At 37.7% G+C, this 22,045-nt stretch overlaps 1 protein-coding gene across 1 annotated transcript; it reads right to left on the minus strand.

Annotated features, from left to right (window-relative positions):
* Positions 1 to 589: 589 nt before the first annotated feature.
* lrrc38b (leucine rich repeat containing 38b) lies at positions 590 to 20,172 on the minus strand. Its single transcript, XM_085274834.1, has 2 exons — positions 18,655 to 20,172; positions 590 to 5,833 (listed from the first exon to the last, which is right to left on the minus strand). The coding sequence occupies exons 1-2, from the start codon at positions 19,280 to 19,282 to the stop codon at positions 5,586 to 5,588; spliced, it is 876 nt and encodes a 291-aa protein (XP_085130960.1). The 5' UTR covers positions 19,283 to 20,172; the 3' UTR covers positions 590 to 5,585.
* Between the last annotated feature and the right edge of the window lie 1,873 nt (positions 20,173 to 22,045).

Consider the following 22,045-nt stretch of genomic DNA (forward strand, 5'->3'; position numbering starts at 1 on the left):
GAGGTTACTCCTTTGAGCCGTGCATATAGAGGAAAAAAAGGAAAAAGGCTGCAAAAAAAGCAGTAAAAGTATGGAATTGCATTGCATGTTGAGTAATCCTCCTGACTTTTTTTTATCCTTTCATCATATTGCACAATTGTCCAAATGCAGAAAGCTCACACTGACAGATACTGTACTTGAACAAGCTGGATACTTGTTATGCAAGCATATGGTATTTCATTTTTCTCCCAAGTCTCTAATTTCTCTAACACCCTTTCCAAAAATAGTGCAGCCATTTGCATACCTGCAGTGTGATAACACTGCTGTGTGAAATAACACACTGTGCAGTGTTTACAGATGAGCCTTCCTCATTTGCTGCTGTGACAAGAGAAAAGCTGTCAGGTCCAGGGAAACGAAAGGAAGACAGTCACAATTATTATGGGGTCATTTAAAGACTTTGCAGGCTTCGTGACGAATCACATTTCCACTAAAGATGGCATGTGATTGACACAGAAAAATCCGAATGAATTTGAATGAGGTCCTCTTCCGTAAATGATGTTTTACACTAACACACCCTTCCCCTTGCTTTCTTTACGAGTGCAGGCAAACAATGTTTTAAAATGTTTATTATTTGTCCAGTACAATTTGGTTTGTATCAGAGGTATATGGAAAATTAAACATATTTCATTAGTAGCAAATGAATATCCTTTTTTTAAATCTGTATTTATACAACACAGTGTCTTTACAAATACAGACCAGAAGACAGAAAAGAAAGGATTTTATTAGCAGTATTACTGTTTTTTTTAACGAAACATGAAAATACAGCTACACACATGATCTCTTTAACAGTATCTGTTTGACATTTGGAAATGCATTCAGCAGCAGTAGCATTGTCACCACTCTCTTCTGTCACCCAGTTTAGATTTAAGCCTTACTGACATTTATCTGACAAAACATAACATGGCTTTTTTTGGTATTCTAAGCAATATCGAGACACACTGTACGAGAGCAGCCACTACTACCTCTGCTTTCCAGGGTGCACAACGCCAGAATGTTATTTTGGGGACAGATTTTGAATAGAAATTGAATAGAAAAATAGAAATGAATCTGAAGTTTATACTGCAGATAACTCAACAGTGCATGCTGTAATGTGCTGATATTGTTACTTAATTAAACAAGTAAGGGAGAGGAAACTGCCATGCTAACATATGCTTTAAACTAACAATTAAGCTAAATAAATAAATTGTTAATGTACAGTAACTACATAGTAGTTGGAAATGATATGTATCAAAAGCCTCCCTCTGATTCCTTGACTTAGGTATGTGTCTGTTGTTATTAGCTGGGAATGTAGTTTGCCTTTTAACGGAAAAATGATTCGGCTAATTTAATCCCATTTAGCTAATCCGATGGTGTCATTTTTTTCTTGAATATGTCAATATGCTCATCTACAATTACAGACTCAGTTCCTTTAAAAGTCCTTCCAATAGACTCTTTTAATGTGAACTTGCAACTAATGACATCTTTCCAGTGGCTGTGAGCAATTTCAAATGTTGTTATTTAATAGAAACTGCCACAAAAAGTTGAAACTGGAGACTTTGGAAATGAAATTCAGGTGCAAAAAAGAATTGATTAGTTCAAGCCTGTCAAGCTTTCCATTGTTGCAATGCTGCTGTTTAAAGTTATGACAGCAAAAGACAAAAAATCACACGTGATCTTAATTCTGAAGGACTGGGTCGTTCACTGCACGGAAATATAAAAGTATGCTTCTCATAGCTAGCTTACAAATGTGGCTTCAGCTTCTGATTACTTGACATGTGTGGAAGATATGTTCAGATTAGCAGCACTTTGTGTACAAAGCTACTCAGAACCAATTAAAAAGACCTTTGTTACAATAAAAAAACACAATACGTGTTATTTGTTCTTACATAAACCTTTAAATGTTTGCTTACTATAGAAACAACCTTTGACCATGCAGTTTGATTAGTGCTATGAATTGTTGTTCCGACTTTCAAACACCCTGCTTTACTTTTCCATGAAAAAGAGAAAAAGAAGAACAGAAATTTGGCAAATGTAGCAGTAGCCAACATAAGTTTGGCTGGAGTTGATAAGCATCAAATTCCCCGTTTGCAGGAAGGAGGTGCTACCATTAGAACTCTAAATTCTCATATAGTGCAATCTTGGCTAAGTGCAATGCTGAAAAGATATGAATCTGTAAACCCACAAAAATATGTTTATTTTGTTATATTCTGCAGATATGCACTGTTGCTCATCCTGTAGAGCATGCACACCACTTCAGTATAGAAAACCAAAGCTTGACAGGCCTGCTGACATACCAAGTTACCGTTATGACCGGACAATTTATGAAAGGAGTTTATTCAGAGGTCATTTTATATAAATTTATAATAATCATATCTTTAAAGTGTACCAGATGGTGTCAAATCTAGCAAATAAACAACATCCATACAGTAAAAATCACATTGTTTATAAGGATGTGGCATTTTCAGCACAACATGTGACATTACAGGCTGGTACCAACAAACAGTATGAGATAACACAAATTTCATGAGTGTGTACCAGGATCATAGGAGTTTCCTTTGTGCTTTTATTGATGCCTACACAAATGGAAAAATAACAAAAAACAAAGAAGGCCACATTAATTTTTTGTCAGTTTCTGCAAAAATGTGCTTAAAAACGATGCACATTCAGGGCTATGACTTCTTCAAAGGGGACAGAGGCATTTAGAATTCCTTTTTAACTTTTTTTAACCACACAGAAACAATGACTATTTTCTCATGGCTCTTTTTCTATCTGCTGTTTGTTTGCATTTAGAGGCTTGACATTCTTTCTGCTACATATCTCAATTTTACTGAATTATTCATGCCTTACAAGAATGTAAGAAGCAGTACAATATACCTTCAGTTTGGGTGGCAAAAAGAGTCTAGCTTTCTGCTTTCCATATCTTAATAATGGAGGATTTAAATATACAAAATGCAAATATTCTAGCAAAAAGACATCCATGAAATTCAGGGCATAAGTTTATTAAATTTGGAATGTGCTGTACTGTTGCTGCTTTGAATACAGATCCTGTTCATGAAGCCGGGCCACGTTCACACTGCAAGCTTTAGCGCTCAATTCAGATTTAATGCTCATATCTGACGTTGTGTTGTTGTTGTGTTCGTTGCTTGCGTGCCCGCTCACAAAACTACTTAAATAGCCAGTTTAAATAGTAAATACATTTCTAATTCCACGGCGAACTGCTCGCCATCCTAAACTGACCCACATTTGAAAAAGAACAAAAACAAAAATGTTGCATGCAGCATGCTGTAAAGAATTAAACACATGGGCCACTGAGGCCATAGTGTTTCTTTTATAAGCTGATGTACAGTGGAAGCCAAATAGTTCATAAGGATGACAACAAGGATGAGGAAAAAGAGAGCCAGCTTCTTAACACTATCCCCGCCAATGATGAAATATTCCAGCAATGTTTTCATATCATAAAAAATTCTAATTCTTACTTTTCCTTTTGGATTTCACTTTCTTTTAGCCTCATCTGCTCCCTGAAAAAGCACATAGAGTTGGGTTTTATCACCTGCCAACAAGGCTGGGTTGTTAAGAGTGAAATAAAAGCTGCGTGTTTACCGACATGACTGTTTCGATTGAGTTTGCATTGCAAAAACTCTTCTGGCTGGTCATGATTTTAAATTTTTTTTGAAGAGTCATTAAATTGTTAGAACAAATATGTCTTGTCTTCACATATACATTCTTTCTACTTTTTCTACCAGCTCGCTGTACTATCTAATGCTACAGCCAGAAAGTTTTGGCAGTTCACCTAGAAGCTGTTTGCCAACAACAACAAAAATTGAAGAATGCCTTACTAACTACCAGGCACTGGACTGTTAAAACGTGCGTGACACAGCGGGGTGCTACTGCAAAAGCTGGAGAAACACGCAAAGCCAAACACCACTACAGCCAGTCAAAGAATAGTCTAACATTTACCAGAGAATTTTGGTCTAAATCAGAAATTAAAAAGTTTGTATTTCAACTGATTGCTGATTTGGACACTGTTGCCTGCAGTCTGAATGTAGCCATAAGAATTTTGATATGAAATATCAAAGCCTCAACTTTAATGCAAGATATCAAACTTTCTAATAAAGGTACAGCAAGATGTAAGATATCTTTAAAATATTACTGGATGTTTAATTATTTATTACTAAAGAAGCCAAACTCTTGCTTGTCACCCTCGTTCCCTTTTTCTTTTGAAGTGACCTTCCTGTTAACGTAAGTGTTGAACACTGTCATATATATAACCAAGTAAGACAGAATGGAAGAAAATGTAAATCTTTGGAGATTATACCTGTTGAAGTAAAATGTGTGTACAGTGTGATTTGGCTTTGATTTGGGAGCTATGTTTACCTCACTAGAAGCAAAAGTCCTTATATGCAATTTCTCCTCCATCTGAACCTTTGGCAGATGAACACAGTACCAGTCTATTTGCTGTAATTGAGGACTAGCCAAAATTAGGTTCACCATTTAAAGTGCATCATTTAACACAATAATTCTACATAGATTCTATTTTTATATTGCATTTACCATAATTTATTCATTTGATTGATTATGCTGTTGATATTTTATGAATTTCTTTCTACACAGTTCACAAGTATCAATCTAAGGAAGTTACAGTATGTCCTCTTGATTTCTATGATTGTTTTACTTTACACCATTTTATTTTGTACATAAATTTGTGATTATGTAATAAATATGTGCTAGAATGTGTAGACCCACTAGAAGCTTTTTCCGCCTGCAGTACATAATTACCCAAATCCTGCTTGTTGAGCTGACATCCCTGCCACAGTCTAATTCTACATGCAGAGAGAACAACAGTATTTGCCTTCTTCAGTGCTTGTGAACAACGTCTTAATGTTAGTGAGAGTGGCTGTCCAACAGAGACTCGAGAAAATGGCAGGATATGCCAGCATATCATGTTATAGGCAGTTAAATATCGAGGTCACTGGTCAATATGACATCCTTTTTTATGGAATCAAGATCAAGCATTCTGGCCTACTCAGATAAAACCCCAGTGAAAATCATTCAAAGGGTCACACTAACTTTGAAGCCATTTTTACAGGATTTCAGATTCCAGGATTGAATGTCCTACATGACTAAATTTTGAAAGATTTTTGGTATGACTAAGACTAATACGAGAGTACTGCAGCAACACTTTTTTTTATTATCTATTTCTTTTCTTTTTTATATAAAGGTCTTGGCATATTTGTGTAGACTTATAACACTGAGCCAAGAGCCAGTGGCCATAAATGACCACAAGCGCTAACAGCCAAAAATAAGATCTCTATAATAGCATTTTGCAAGTGGTGCAGCACACACGCTAACCTTTAATAGGACTCATTCCTTTCCAGTGTCTTTTATTACCATATTTCAGAAGTCCATGTGCAAAGAAAACAACTTCAGCCTTAACAGGGCAAGATTGTACCATTGAACAGTCCTGGATATTGGCCAGAAAGGAAACGGCATGGGGCACACATTGTCTTCTATGTTCTCTCACTGCTGGAAGAAGAAGGGCCGCGCAGTTCTTTAAAAGTAAGTCCTTCTCACTCCTCACTCTCCTCTTCATCCCCCTTAGTGCCTTTACTCCAACGCTGGAAGCAATGAACAGTTGAAGCCAGGAAGAAACTGGTCATAATTGCCACCACAGACACTGAGATGCCAGAGAAAATGATGATAAGAAGGTCTGTTAGAGTCAGGGTGGCCTGGCACTCACGGAAGCTGTCCTTTGAGAGCTGGGTAAGGGATACACGTCTGCCATCCATAGGGAGGGAGCACTCCAAACCTTTGACCCCTACATAGAGAGAGTAAATGCGATTATACAAATGAACAAGACACATTGAACCTCACATTCATTCATTTCTATACAAATTCATTCTATGGCAGTACTTACATTACAGTTTACATCATATAAAAAAACTAGCACGTAGTCCAGGTACTGTAGGCCTTAATACAGTTCACTATATGCACTGCACAAACACAAGAACTCTAATTTAACTCCCCACTAGTTTAAAATTAAAGGTGATGTGCATTTGATCTACTGCTCATGCAGCCCACACCTGCTCAGAACTAAAGACTATCAAAGAAAAGTGGAGAGCATAGTTTGAGCTGTCCTGTTTGTATGAAGCCCTTTAATTCTAGATAGTGGAATATCTCAGTTCAACAGGGTAACGCGGTTTCTTCCTAAGTGTGGGAGCTGATTTAATAACTGTAAGGTCGATCAGAAGTCTTCACTTATGAGTTGAAGTTGCACTGTGTATACAGTACACCCACCCACACCATGACTGTAGGTTCACTCTTGGAATACAGCTGAAATACTGTGAAGCAAAGTGATACAGTATATGCATTAGTGAGACATGGTTGATTTTATCTAGTGTGCTGTAGTGCTGTGAAAGCAGCCCATTTTCATGATCAATGCATTAGTTTCAAATGGTTTGGTGAATGAAAATAATTTTAAAAATAATTTAATTTGCTAGCTGCACAAGGTAGATCTCTTAGAATGCACACGCTGTTGAATAATGACCTCTGTTGCACTTCAAAAATCCACTGATGTACAGCATTAGCAAAGGGTACTGTCTCAGACAGGGGCACCTTGACCAAACTCATCTCAAGATGAAGCCGTGATAAATCAGTGAGTGCTGCTCTCTGTGCCTTTGTCACTTTAACGTGGTTTATTGTTCAGACATTGTTTAAATGGGAAAGGACAGTGACTGTGGCTTATTGGATTTCAAGGATACAAGCCCTTTATCAGAGTCTTCTTTTCCTCTCGTGATTACAAATGACATCAGCACTGGATCATTCGGATCAGTTTTAACACGCATGTGTTGATTACAGGCCACTGATACTATCACTAAAGACGGAAGGTGTTCATGCTGACAGAGTCAGGTATTCAAGTTATTTTAATGAGAACTTGATTAACATTTGACATTAACTTGATACAAGTTCTAATTAGGTGCTAGAAATGTTCTTTCTTTTTGTATTTCTTGACCTTCATACTGCAAATGTTATACATCAACAAATTTAATGTAACTAAATACTGGCAATGTGCACAGGTGGGAAAAGTAACGTATTACAAATATTTTGTTCTGTTCTGTGCTCTACTTAAGTTTTTATTTTTATTTTTTGACAACTTGTTACTTTTATTCCCTACATTTTAGTACAAATATCTACTCTACTTAAATTTTCATAAAAAAGGCCCAATACTTTTGGCTTAAGCCATTTGAGGGGAGTTATTGTTTCCTGTACCTCCACAAGGTAAATGGAGGGAACAATAATATATAAAATCTATCCTACTGGTGTACTCATCAGCTGTGTTTGTTGCACATAATAAGCATCAGTAAAATAGGTAAAAACATATAATTTAGACATCATTAATAGCGGTACTCAAGAATTACAGTGGGCTGGAATGATCCAGAAAAATCAGGAACGGCATTTTTGGTGCAATTATTATGATTCAGACTCCACTTAAGTCTTATGGTTGCCTCACCCACTGAATCCACTTTTCATATCCCTCTTTAGGTATGGAGGCAAAGTCACTAAGTCTACAATTTGGTAACAGCAAACAGAGACTTTTACTATCTACCTAATCTACTTAATGAAGACTGTATGTACTTTTTCCACCTCTGACAATATATTGTGTGAAGAACTAGACATATGGATGCAAGTGTTAGTTTATAGGTGGGTAGAGATAAATCTTTAGAATGTGGGTGGCTACTTTCTACTGATACTGTGCATGCAAATGCACACACTTGGCAGTACATCAATTCTGGATCTTTGCTCAACAGTCAGCACAACATGGAGCATACTGAAGATTTTCAGTACTGCCCGAGAGTGTGTTTGTTCAATTAAATACCTTAATTCTGCACCAAAATGAAATTTTTTATGTGGTGTTTAATTTATTACATTTAAATTGTGGTAAAGTATTAGAGGAATGTTAATAATACAACTAAAACATCTGTGATGATCAATTAAATAATTGTTAAATGTATACAACTTTGTTGTAAAGGAACAAATAACCTTCAAAAGTAAAGCGAGTTGGAAATATAAATGTACAAATGTAAATATAATTGGAAATATGTGCTGGTCCTTTGACTGACTCGTTAGAGTGTTAGTTACACTGTTTAAGACCTTGTTGAAACTTAGTGACACCAATCTAATAAAAACCTCCTACATGTCAGCTGACATAAATATTATGGAACATGTCATCAAGATAACAATAACCCAAAATTACAAGACACGAAAAAAGTTATGTTTCATACATATTAAATACACTATTTTGATTCAATGTTATTTTAAATAGCAACTGTCACAGTATTTGGGTTTTTCATAAGGTTCTGTCCACATCTCCATCTCCGGCAAGGGTCTTTGTCACTAAACCTTTTAACAACAAAGTACGAAATCTAAATGTCAATAATCATGCACATATTTTGATCTAGTTTCATTTCCTCTGTTTTCATCCATCTTTTTCCAAGCACCTTCTTCACTTGTGCTAGACCGCAATAGGTCAGACAAAACATTAAAAAACACATTTCTTACAGACATCATGATTAATGTATTCCAGTGTAAATGTATAAACAATTTATGAATGCATTATAGCCTGGAAAACAATGAGGTTTGGTGGTTCTGCTCTTTTTAGACTTACATAAAAATGCCACATCCAAGTCATCATGTTTGGGAGTAATTCTGACAGTACATATTAATGTATTATACCTGTTAGAACCACGACATTTATGTATTTCAATTTCATCACAAAATCCCAGCATCAAGAGGTTTCAATAAGCCAATACCATCAGTCCTTATGTAGCTCAAGAGGAGCATATTGGTTCCTGGCATCATTACGTCCACGACATGTCGGCCATATGCTCTGGGAATCAGAGATCAAAACAAATTCATATTTCACTGCCTGTGAGAATACTGCTCATTCAAGTTGTCTGCATGACATGCATGTGCTGAAGAGGCAAAGTTGGCCTTATAAAGGTCGCAATGTATTTAGAGATGTTTAATCTCCTTTCATGACAAGTATGAGCTGAAACGTTTTGTTGGCTTTTAATGCTTTCAAAATCCACTATTCTAAGCATTGCATTGCGTAACCAGCCACATGGCTCACACTTTGAAATTTGCAAAGTGCAGTTTAAATCAGCTGAGCTTCTTTCTTTTTCTTTTTTTTTAATTGTTATTTTTTTCCAACATTTCTATTTTCTCTGACAGTACTCAAAACTACTGCTTGGACCTACTTTATAGACATTAAGAGTGTGATTTCCTCCTTTAATATACAGGTTTATGAAATTAATTGTTTTTGTATAAAGAAGCATCTTGTTTTCTGTTTTATCTAATATGCACCATCGATGTATATTCCAAAAAATAGACATGGGTAGAATGCAAATTAATTTGCATTAACTGGTTAACAGCAGTCATGCTGAATGAAAAGTCACCTCTAGCATAATTATCACATACAAAGACTGCCTGTCTTGTCCATTTGCTCATAAAACAAACGATTTACATTCATATTCACAATGTGCTTTCTGCATTGCAAATAACCAGTCACCTTAGAGACTTCGCCTTTGCCTTTTGAGATATTTTTGTCTGGTCTTGCCTCTTTCAGATGCTTGATTAATGACATCTGAGACTAAAATTATCCTGGTGAACACATGGCCCCTGCAGGAGTAGCAGCATTATCACATTTATCAAAATGGATTTAGAAAACAGATCAGTGGTAGAAAGAGACGGCAAACTTATCTTCTTCCTGGTAGTACTACTTTTTACTATTTTACTGTGAGCTAACATTAAAAGCAAAAAACATTATCCCAGCTTGTTCTCCCATGGGATAAAATTACAGCCAAAATCTCACCAATGCTACAGCCAACTGACTGCAGTTAAATCCATTATAATCCATTATTTTGAAATTACGTGCAAACAAATCTTCTCTTATAAAACGATAACAGACTCTAGACTTGTATGTATGGAAATAGCCTCTTAGTTATGAAAAGTCAAGCCAGTGCAGAAGAACCTTAAACCTGCACTCCTTATAATGGCCACAAACTCCAATGATACACAAATGTAAAACAAATGATTCTTCACCAAAGTGAAGAGTTTATGGTTTCACTCTGAGATTTCAAATCTTATTAAACAGCGCAAAATCATGATTTTGTTAAAAATGATCCAAAGTGTCAAACATTGTAACTAAACAGGGTCAGGTTCAGGGTGTAGCCACCCAGTACTGTATGAGCATATCATCACTACAGCCTTTATGATAAAGAATTTGAATGTATTCCATCACATTCCTCCTATTCTGCAGTAATTCAGAGGCTTAGTAAATATCACTATAAATATAAGTTAGATGAGCCTGATAAAATCTATGAATATCCTTTTAGTAATTATTTGAGTTTGATAAGTTGAAATAAATGTCTAAAGTGTTAACGTATGTGTTTGTGTTAAATTAAGGTATTTATTTACATTTATCTCAGACAAAAAATTCAGTATGTGGTTCACAGCATAACTTCTTTGCATGTACTTAATATTTTTGTTTAAAATTGAATCAAAACATTTGAGAAATAGGTATCTATACTCATCAGTATCTTGTACTAAAATCATTAATTATTCAAATCAATATTATTTACAACTAAAAAGTGTAAGTAAAATACAATAACGTAGAGTAATTGAGTACCGTGAGCCTTTTTCATTGTTTTGTTCATTTTGTTTTTTAAATACTCTGAGCTTTTGTGTTTGCTCTCCTGGTTTGCATTTATCCTTCAAGTAAAAGGCTCTTGCCTTTTTAGTGCTTGTTCATTTCGAGTTATTTCCATGTTTATGAAAATTAAATTTTCATTTGGAAAAATGTTAACATGTGGTCATTTTTTATGCATGTATTATGAAACACACAACTACATATTAGTTTGTTTGGTTTTTTAGACTTAGACTACTAGTGAAATACAATAACATTCATATTTGAATGTTAGAGGGTGATCGTGGCTCAAGAGTTGGCAGTTCGTTGTGTGATCGGAAGGTTGCCGGTTCGAGCCCCGGCACCAACAGTCTCGGTCGCCTACTGCCTACTGGTGGTGGTCAGAGGGCCCGGTGGCACCAGTGTCTGCCAGCCTCGCCTCTGTCAGTGCGCCCCAGGGAAGTTGTGGCTACAATGTAGCTTGCCATCACCAATGGGTGGTTGACTGAATGCAGTGTAAAGTCCTTAGGGACTAAGTAAAGTGCTATACAAATACAGGCCATTTACCATATTTAATATGAAGTACAATTTTGATTACGTTCAGCTTACAATATAGATGGAACAAAGTTTTGGATTAACTGACCATCTATATTTCAGTTACATTGACCAAGTACGTCAATGTTATTTACTCATTTTTTTCATGTTTGTTTAACAACTACAATTATTCATTTCAACTTAATATGTTTAAGAATTAGTTATTTAATTGATCGAGTATATTGAACAGATTTGGCTGGTTTCCAATCTACTCAATATTTTTAAGTGTAAAAGTGTTGCCTCAAAAATTTTAAGTAAATGTCAGTTTTAGTTCTTAGAGTGTGGGTACAGCTCAGAGCAACACAAGTCTTGTATTTGTCTCACCTGTAATTAAAACACATTTAATGCATTTATCACATTTATTAATTGAACTGAAATAAATGAATACATTTTCATCTAATATAATACTCATTGCTTCAGTAGTTATTTCTCACAGTTATTTAGTAGTATCTATTATTTAAACAACTCTGCTTTTGTCACATAAGCATTGTTATAGCTGGAGTAATACAGGGAGCTGGGAACAAGCTTTGTGACAGCAGTTATCCAGGACATCCAATGTTAGGCTCAGTGAAGCCAGGAAACCCCAAGAGAGCCAGACTAACTTAAACTCACTTCTGGGAAGAGGCTCAAAGGATGAGGCTCTCTTTTGACTTTTCTATTTATACAACTAGTTTAAAGTAAAAAAAAAAAAAGTAAGCGCAATGCAAATACAGTTAACAGATACCAACTGCATAAGTGAGCGAGAGCGAGAGAGACAGAGAGAAAAAGCTTTGTTTCCTTTGCTTATACCTGTAATTGAATTTGGTACCTGTCTTGTCCAGTGTAAATATGTTTAACAATGAGGTATCTGGAAATACAGACTGCAGTCCCTGTGTTTTGTTGCCCGGGGATAACACAAAGATGCACATTATCAACCTAGATTGAGCATATGCTCTTAAATGTTTAAAGCCCAATTCTTTGTGAATCCAGCAAAACATTTAATAAAGATATGATTTCTAGTAACTGTAACTTCACACTTACTCTGGCAGAAAAATAAGATGGTGTTTTAAAATACACAGAGTATCTAGGTCCATGCAGTGAGTCAATGACAGCTTGTTAAGTGAGTAAGCTGACGGGGTACAATTTTCAGAGTTCAAAAACACGTGTAAGGAGCAGGCTACTGTGCACTGACACAAATCAGATCCTTACACTATCAGGTATGTCGGCCCACACAGCTATGTTACATTCCTGGCACGGACAGTTGATGGATTATGTTTAGGATTATAGCCAGTCAACAGGACGGGCTATCTGCTGTCTCAGTCGTGATTGATCTACCTAGCTGTGGCAGAATGATATCAGAGGCTTGTTTCTCTTCCCTCCCTCAACACCACAGTCTTTGTCCAGATTGATCTCTGCACCAAAGGCTAAAAGCAAAATTACCCCATCAGTACATCTGCACATGTATAGTAGTTAGCTTTCATTTGGCCATAGCATACTGGTGTCGAGGTACTCTCTATGAATACTCCAGCTGCGACAACGATTAACAAAACTGTCCCCTCCCTGCTGTATTAAACGGGATGAATGTGCCATTCAAGTCCAATATTCAGCGGATGTAAATAGAACAAGGCAGGCATAATTGCAGAGCGACTGAAAAATGATTCAGTTCTAATCCTCCAAAGAATTTGAAGGAAATCTGGGAGAAAATGGTGAGATGTATGCAAGAAAAGGGCAGCAGCAGGGACTGGAGTGTGGAATGTGTGAAGTGAATGCACAGCTGCACAAAATGACGAGCACGTATGTGACAGTGGGGTGAGGGTGACTCGTTCAGAAGGGGATTCCTTCTGCATGTAGACTCAGAGACATCGTTGCACTATGGGAATGTTTAAAACATCTCATCTCAAAAACAATTGAAATTGCTTATTCCCAAACACCAGAGGTGACTGTTTAAAAGCAAATGCTAGCAGATATATTTCCACTATGTCATTGGACTGACAATGCAATGTGTCTATTGTCATAATTCATCCCGATAAAACAGTTAAATATGCAAGTCATGTATGTCATTTATGCCTCGCAGTTGGCCACATAGATGAACAAAAAAAAAATCTATCATGCACGATGTTACACACTCGCAGCGAGATAATGCTTTTGGCTTTTCACCTTTTATTTCTGACACTGGCAGATTATCCCTTTCTGCTTCTGTATGAGCTCTGTCTGATGCTATCCCACTTTGTAATCCTGTCCACCTTTCACACTCAGCTTTCCCTTCCCAGTACTCTCTCCTTCACATCCCAACTTTAAATAAACATTAAATTAGGCCAAGATAAATCAAGCTGTCCGTCTGTGTTAATGGAACAGATATTTTCTCTTCACGGTAAAGATAGCAAACGATCATGCTGGGTAGTATGGCAACATGCGAGTGTGAGCCAGTGGCATCATATTTTCAGACTGTGCTTTGGAGTGCGGAAACAGGTCTCAAAGGAGATACTTGATACGTTGTCAAGGAATATTTTGATTTTGACCCTGTCACATGAACTGCTAGTTTGTCGTGAAAGTGTTTAGGTCACGACTAGTGTTGATAGCAACTGCATGACGAGGCTCAGATCCAGTCTACCGTCGCCCATGAGAGTTGGCCTGTCTTGCCCTGTAGGCAGCTCTAGCTCCAATTACCCTGGCCAATGTGCTGTAGAACTGTGTCACTGTGAATTATACATGGCCTTTGTTCATCCTTAACCCAAGAGCACTGGAGACAGCAGTGGATCATGTTTACACTCATCCTTCCACTGAAACATTCATGAACTTCACTGTTGGCTAAAAACTAGACATTTAAATGGTGCTAATTCTTTTTTTTTTTAATGGAAAAGTTGATATATATGACTAATCAGCTGGCTGCTCAACAGGACAGTTGATGGTTTTTGTATAAAGAAATGGTAAGTCTGGTTTAACTAATTTAAAAAAAAAAATCAATAATAATTTTTATCAATGTTGCACATCAACTTTTTTTTTCTATCCAAAAAGTCCTGAATTGATGCACCTTCCAAGCACTCATCATGCTGGCCTGCAGTAATCACTGTTATGCAAACACGAAATTGCGCTGTACTGTGAACTCGAAATCACAGGGGAAATCAAGAGGTGAAAAATGAAATGGGAATCCAGTTTACAGCATGGGCTCTTCAGCTGCTACATTATGCAGGTCTTAACCAAAGAAGTCATCGATACCTAGGGAAAACATAAAATAGCACTACAATTTTTCTTTATTTACAAGTTTGAAATTAGTTTGAGCTAGCGCGACAGACAGAAAGAGAGATACTATTAGTGCTCTATATTAATTCCGGAGAAGGATTTCTGATTTAAAATTTAGTGAAAGGCTTTTTCCTGCAGCAGTCTAGCTTCTGTGGTCTTTGTTGAATTGCTAAGAAAACAAAAACACATTCTTCAGTGTTTCTAGGTCCTCTGTTTATTGGAACAAAACCAAGGGAGCTACACTGATTTTCAGCTGGACTTTCTTTTTCACCTTCGTGTTTCATGCCTTGTTTCCCCTGCTCTCTCAACATCATTTTGTGGCTTATCATCTGCGTAGCTGGAGCAGACTATGACTTGGTACTCGGATGGTACTTTCATCACGGCTCCTGTTATCACATGGTACTAGTACACTTCCAGTAGCAGCTGCGTTTTTTTATGTCGTCATGCAAATGATGTTATCACAAGCTATTTGCATAGAGTTGCACATAATTGTTTGCTTGTTTTTCTATTCTACCCTTTTTGCAGTAACACCACTCAGTTTCAGTCTGAAGCCACATGACAGTGAATATTAAAATGAGTATGTAGTGTTTAATTGGGATACCACTGGAGTAGCCTTAGCCCTTCTGTTTTTAATATTATTGAGCTCTTGCTGGTAAGAGAGACAACATTCTCAAATTTAAAAACTATTTTTTGTAGCTACTTACCTGATTTGCTGCTTGATTAAAAAAAAGACATGAGGATGCAACACCCACAAGTGTGAAAAGAGCGCACTAATGGAGAATTTAAATTCTACTTTCTGTCTCTGTAACTGATTTTCTCTGAGATGAGTGAGACATTAAGTGGAAACGCCAACACTGATGATGGTTGTTAGAGTTGATACATATTGAAACGCTTACCAAGTCAAGCTCATTCACTAATGAGTGTCCATCTGTTTATTGTGTAACCACTTCCAATACAGCATTTCAGAGACTAGGTCATTGCATTTTTCCATGATCGAGGGCTCAGCCATTACGTTAATTAGGTCTGGCAGTTTGATTCCTGCATGTGTGAACCGTGTTTGTAAGTCCAATTCACTATAACCACAAATTCTCCTGCAATATGTTCTTAACTTCTTTATATTTGTATGAGAAAACTTAGTTATGTAAAATAAACTTCTGCTCACTTCAAAAAACACATTCAAGGTGTTAGTGACATACATGAACATAACAACACATATAATCCACAGACAGTATTTTGGTAGCTGTGTAGTTCTATCATGCGATACACAAAGCCGCTTCTATATACTAAACACAGAATAAGACAGCAACTTGTTTGGAAAGATATTTTCAGTTCAGTTACTTGTCCTGTGTGACTGGTACTAATTTGCATTGTTTTCCAATAGACTATAATAAAGTATAATTAGTATCCCTTTCACCAAGATATTATTTATCTTGGTCTTATTAACACTAGAAAGTAAATTCCAGACATGATAAAATATTACAAAAGACTGAGCATAGACTAGTTTAAAGTCTTTACTATTAGGTTTGACTGTGCGTTTTGTCCAAGCTGCTGGGGCCAGAAAACAAACACTTTCTGATGGGAATGTAAAAGCTGCTGATGAGGTGAGATAAGCATTACGAACTGAATTTGAGAGTGTGTTTTGGGGCCAGTTGGCAGTCATGACAGCAGCTTGGCCAGGCCTTTGGCTTTTTCTTTGTTGTTGATGTCTGTCTGGCCAGCTTTTGCCTTGGTCCAGACCTCTGAATCAGTCCAATTGACTGTGTTGACTGATTCATCTGGCATCGTGACATACAAACAAACAATGTTTTTTATTGAAAAAGCAAAGAGTGCCATGGGATCTCTAACGATTAACCATTAGCCCCTTAAAAAAGCATTAGATTCAGGTGGAGACATTGGTCTCTAGTGATTGATAAGGGAAATTCAAATCACCTTGTCCCACAGAAATTGGTTAGAATGGAGGTAATGTCGACTGGCGATGGAAATAAAGTGTGATGTGTGATATTAGGTAAGGCCAGCGCTGCTAATGCAATTCATTATCCCCGGGAGTTGACAACACATAGAGCCTGTGATTAATGCATTTGCAAACTCCTGCTTGGGGGAATTGGGTAATCTTGCCAGTTTATCAACTTTGCTTCCTCACAGGCCTAAACTTGCAAATTTGGGGCAAATGAAAAAAGAACACAGAAGCAGAATCAATAGCTTGGTACACCATGGCCTAAATGTATATTAGAAGTTTGCTTTTGTGAGGTGTCAGCAGTTTGTAACAGCCAGCCACTTTGGGAGGGAGCTGAATTAGAGTGTTACCCAGTCAGTTCACAATTTTAGAGAGGGTTATTTCACACATAAGGCATAAGGGCAGGCTGGCATTGATTTGGACTACATCTTTTAATAATTAACCATGGATTTCATTACAGAATAGGAATTCTGGAAAGGATATCCACTATCTGAATATCCTGTCTGCACAAGAGGGCAAGGTAGAACATCAGCTGGCAGGGTGAGGGGGGTTGGGTGTTACCCGACTGTCTGACAAAATATTAATGTCAAACCCAAATCATTATCTTTTCTTAAACCATATGAGTATTTTGGGGCTTTAACCAGAACAAACAGCAATTGAAAAATAATCTAGTTGTCAAAAATATAATGAAATGAAATAAACTGAACAATAACTAAGCTACATCTAAAAACAAGGTATACACGCAGGAAACACAATTGAGTTTCTTTTAAAACAAACTATCTAAGGTCATACTTCCTTAAAAAAGGTTCCAGCTTTGGAAATTTGAAAACACTCATGTGGATGTGCGCATGTTTTTTTCTGCAAACACTCATATCTTCTTTCTCTCGGTTAACCTATTCAAGAGACGAGAGCAAGTTTACAACCCCCATCTTGAACCACACTGTTATTCAGGCTTTTGATAAAACATGTTTCTTTGTTTATGCAGGGCAACATTTTACACCCTAACAGTAACTGTACACCTTCATTTTTAAACCCAATAAACTGTTCATGAACATTTTGTGGCGTATTCACAGGTTTGGTTGCTGTTTTGTTTTTAAATACACCCACTGTGAGCCACATTCAAACAAAGTTCTCAGAAGATGTACAGCACAGTTTAAAGTTCATGTACTGTCAGATTTGTTTATTTTAGCTTTTTGATCGAGTGCAGTAGTCTTCTCTTTTGAGAAACCTTCTGTCTCTTATGTGAGAATGTTGATTGCGATTAAGATATTTTATATAGCCTGATAAACAGAATGCCAAACAATGGTAATGTGTTCTGTTTTATCTGGGACATACCATGCAACTCCCTTTAGAATACATTAGCTCTGCTTTCATGATGTAAGAAGATCTTACCCTGCGTATAATACTTCTGAAAGGACATGGTGACCCCCTTTGTCTTGTTTTATTCCTCAGATAAGCATGCACACATGGAGATTGCCTTGTAAAGCCTCCAAAACTTCAGTCCTGTTATCTAACTCAACGCTGCAGGCTAAATCAGTGGCAGACAGTGTGTGTATATTATGAGCCTTAAAATTCACATGGATAGAGCAATCAGCACAGGAACAGGAGGAAGAGTCTGATTGTCAGTGGCATAGAAAAAGGTTACATGGCTGAAATATTGTCAACTAAATAGCAAATATTATGCGAGAATTATATATATTATCTTAAATATTATATAGCCAATATAAATATAAGCCACAAATGAATGCTGATGATTACATGGGATATAGGTCAGGCTTATCTACATATTCAAATGTGAAACCATTAGAAAAGCAAGTTAGATTCTTAATGTGAGTTGTTTAATTTCTCTTTACAAATCAGACAATATTGCATTTCAAGTTGCTTTCTATAACAATTGATTAACTTTATACACACACTATCCTCGCAGTTTTCACTTTCAAATGAGTGCTATTGTTTCGTATTACACACTTGGTCTCACACATTATAGGCTGTGGGGGTGGAGGGAAAAAAAGACACAAAATTAGAACAAGGGAGAGGGAGGGGGGTTTCCTCTCCTACAGGGAAAACATAAATAGACCAGAGAAGTGTTGTGGTAATGGATTTTCCATAATACTGTTGAATGTTGTAAAGAGATATGGTTTATTTGGGTCAAACACATGAAGAGAAAATGGCTCTTTTTGTTACTTACCATTTGGAAGCTTATTACTGTTCTCCGTTAGCCATGCAAACAGGTTGGCAAAGTTGCAATTGCACACCCAGGGGTTGCCCTCAAGCCTCACTACCCGCAGGGAGGGCAACTGACTCAATGCCCCCACCTTTAGGGTAGACAGCGCATTACGCTCCAGTTCAAGTTCTCTCAGAGAGGTGAGGCCCAGGAAAGCATCCTCACTCACCTTGCTCAGATATGGGTTGTTTCCCAGTCGTAGTTTGATCAAACTCCGAGACTCCCCAAATGTCCCCTTAGGGATTTCAGTCAAATTGTTGCTGCCAAGGTCCAGGAAGACCAGCCTGGAAGAGGTGCTGAGAGTCCCTTGTTCTATGTGGGAAAGGGAGTTGTTCCGGAGGTCCAGATAGACCAAGTCACTGTATAGAACCAGAAAGTCAGAGGGGATACGGTTTATCCAGTTGTCGGCCAGCAAAAGCCTCCGCACATCCAAGGGGATCTCATCGGGTAAACTGGTTAGCCCACGGCCACTGCAGTCCACAGTGTGAGGATCTGGGCACAAGCAGGTTGCTGGGCAGTTCTCCCCCCGGGTCCATAAGACAGAGGACAGCAAGATGAGGATAAGCTGAAGCCAGCAGACACATGGCAACATGGTCAAGGGGGGGAAATGAGTTAGGGGAGAAAGAGGCTTGGGGTTAGGACAAATAGGAGAGGGTGGTTTGGGGTTAGGAACAAGAGGATGAGGGTCAGAGGGCAGGAGATCAGGACAAGGGAGGGAAAGGGGTGACTGAAGGGGGTGAAGGGGATCAATCCTCCTGGAGAAACATCCTTTTGTTATGGAGATGAATTTCTGGAAGGGCTCAGGAATTGGGAGATGGCAGAGCAGCGTTGAAAGCTGCTTTCCAAGGGATCATGTAGCGAGCTGCCTGGATAAAATAATAGCCTGCCTGCTTTGAATGAGGAAAGACAGGAGGATAGTAAGCAGTAGGTAGCTTGAAAGCAAGAACGACTGCTTCTAACACCGAGGGGAGGGTAGAATGAGAGTGGTAAATAGACACGAGCGAGCAGGGAATGAAGAGACGTCGGGGGCACAGACAAGGGAGAGGGGGGTTGAGGAGGAGGCTCTGTCCGCCACACTACCCCACAGTTGATCTGGCGGCAGTGACAGACAAAGACAATAAGGTCTCTGACACAAAAGGATATAATACAAAGCTCTGATTCAAGCATGACAAGCAAAGAGTAACATCGTTACATCCCTCCATTGGACCCAGGTCTCTGTATAGGAAAGCCCGTTGGTCTGATGAGAGAAAGAGAGAAGCTCACGGAACATTGCTCAAGTGTTCGTAAGGTTGTCTCCCCTTATTATTCCTTCTCTATCTCCCAGTGCCCTGCAACATGCTGTGTTACGCTGTCAAGCCCTGCATCAAAGCTGTGTGAGAGAGAATCCAAATATCCAGGCAGAAGCCTCGTGAATGTAGATTGCAGTGCTGAGCTGCACACAGCCATGCCAATCCAACGTCTGCCTCTGAATCTACCACAGTTTATCACATGCCCTCTCCCCTCTCGTTATTTGCAGGGGGCGTGCCTGAACCACGCTGTCAACACGTGATGTCACTTCCTATAGTGTTAAAAATGATGATTGGTTGTATCTTAAAGTATAAAATTTGAAAAATGTGATGCTGTTTATTTTAATTGGCATTTAAAGACATATCCAGGAAAAAATATCTATCATGTTATATACTTTTAGAAATCTGTTAATTTTTTTAAATTTAGCAATGAACATGTAGATATATCGATAGACAGACAGATGTATAAATATATAGAAGTGTAAACACATTGGTCTTTATTTATGTATATTTATGTTCCTGTAGTATTTTGTTTCTACAATGAACATGAGCACAGTTTTGGTGTAGTGTTAAAATGCCCTTGCAGATCACCTGTCCTCTTGAAAGGAAAGTTTATTAATTATTTAGCTTTTCAATTTATACATATTTATAACATCAGTATCTGAGGTGCATTCAAGTCTCAACCCATAATGTAAAGAAGAGGATTAATTCTGAGCGTGTATTGAATTCAACAAATGGGATTTTCTCTAACAGGTAAATGTAATTAGACCACGGTTGTTGCAGGGTCATGGCAAATTAGACCTGTGGAGAATGAGGGTCGTGTGAAATGTCTAAGAAAGTGGCTTTGTCATGCATGAAATGTCAGTGTCTATTTCCAAGATGATAACAGATTCACACACTGGTTCACAAGTTTAACAAAAATTGGCCATGCACACACCTGCCCATAATAACAGGAAGATGACAGTAACATCTAACTCATTTCATCACAGAAGATCTAATAATAACTCTTTGCTCAAACTTTGCATTCACTGAAATGTCTGCAGCGACATCGTGTTGACAGGGGTGAAAGGCTCTCTCATCAAAAAGGGATATTTTTTGCACAGTTAGCATATAAGAGCTGTAAAACTCTAAAAGCTGAGGCAGCGTAAATTGTCTTCTGTAAACACATTTCAGCTTTACATCTCACTGAGAGAATTTAATGGCACTGCTGTTTTTCACAGTATGATGAAATATTTTCTGTCTCATGGACAGTTTGATGCTTTTCTAAGAAACAGTTTCCTACACTGGAACATACTGATACAGTTGACTGCTCCATGTCCATTTTACTGCTGTTGTATTCAAATAAATATAGTGATATAAGTGACAAGGAAAAACTGTAAATCCCATATTTGGATCTGTAGATCATTCCTGACCTAAAGAAGTCTGTTATAAATAAATTAGCTGTTTCCACAATGTAGAAGTTTATAAATATCCAACCACCCATTTTCTCCAAATTATCCAGTTCCAGACATGTCAGTTTAAACAAAGAAACCCAAACCTCACTCCCCTGGCCACCTTCTCCAGCTCATCCAGGGGGACACCAAGGCATTCCCCAGCCAGCATTTTCCAGCATTTTCCAGTATGTCCTGAGTCTGCCCTGTTGCTCGTCAAAGCTACAAAACACATGTAGACTGGTTGGGCAAACTTCAGCAGACCTTTAAATATCCTGGAGAGGATTAAGAGCTGGTCAAGTGGTCTGTAACCTGGTTGAAAACTGCGATCCCCCTTCGTGCAGACCATTCCAGGGAGGCTGAGGAATGTGATTTTACTATGTAACCATAGATCAATTTCTTTCTTTTTTATGATGGTTTACAAAGATCTGGATTTATATGGAAGCAGTGATTAAGTTATGTAATGTTTGTTGTCATTCCACACCTGCCCACCAGCTGTCACTAGAGAGTTTCACATCTTACCTCAGTAGTTTCATGTACCTGAGATACTTTCCATATGCATTAAAGTTCAAAATAAGGCTGTTGAAAGACAAACATAGCCTTCTGCTCTTAAAAGTGAAGCCAGTAAGAAATGCCTTA

This window comes from Mchenga conophoros, linkage group LG5 (genome assembly GCF_057382185.1).
Source record: "Mchenga conophoros isolate Kocher_MC1m ecotype Shallow Benthic linkage group LG5, M_conophoros_male_GT1.1, whole genome shotgun sequence".
Classification (NCBI taxonomy): Eukaryota; Metazoa; Chordata; class Actinopteri; order Cichliformes; family Cichlidae; genus Mchenga; species Mchenga conophoros.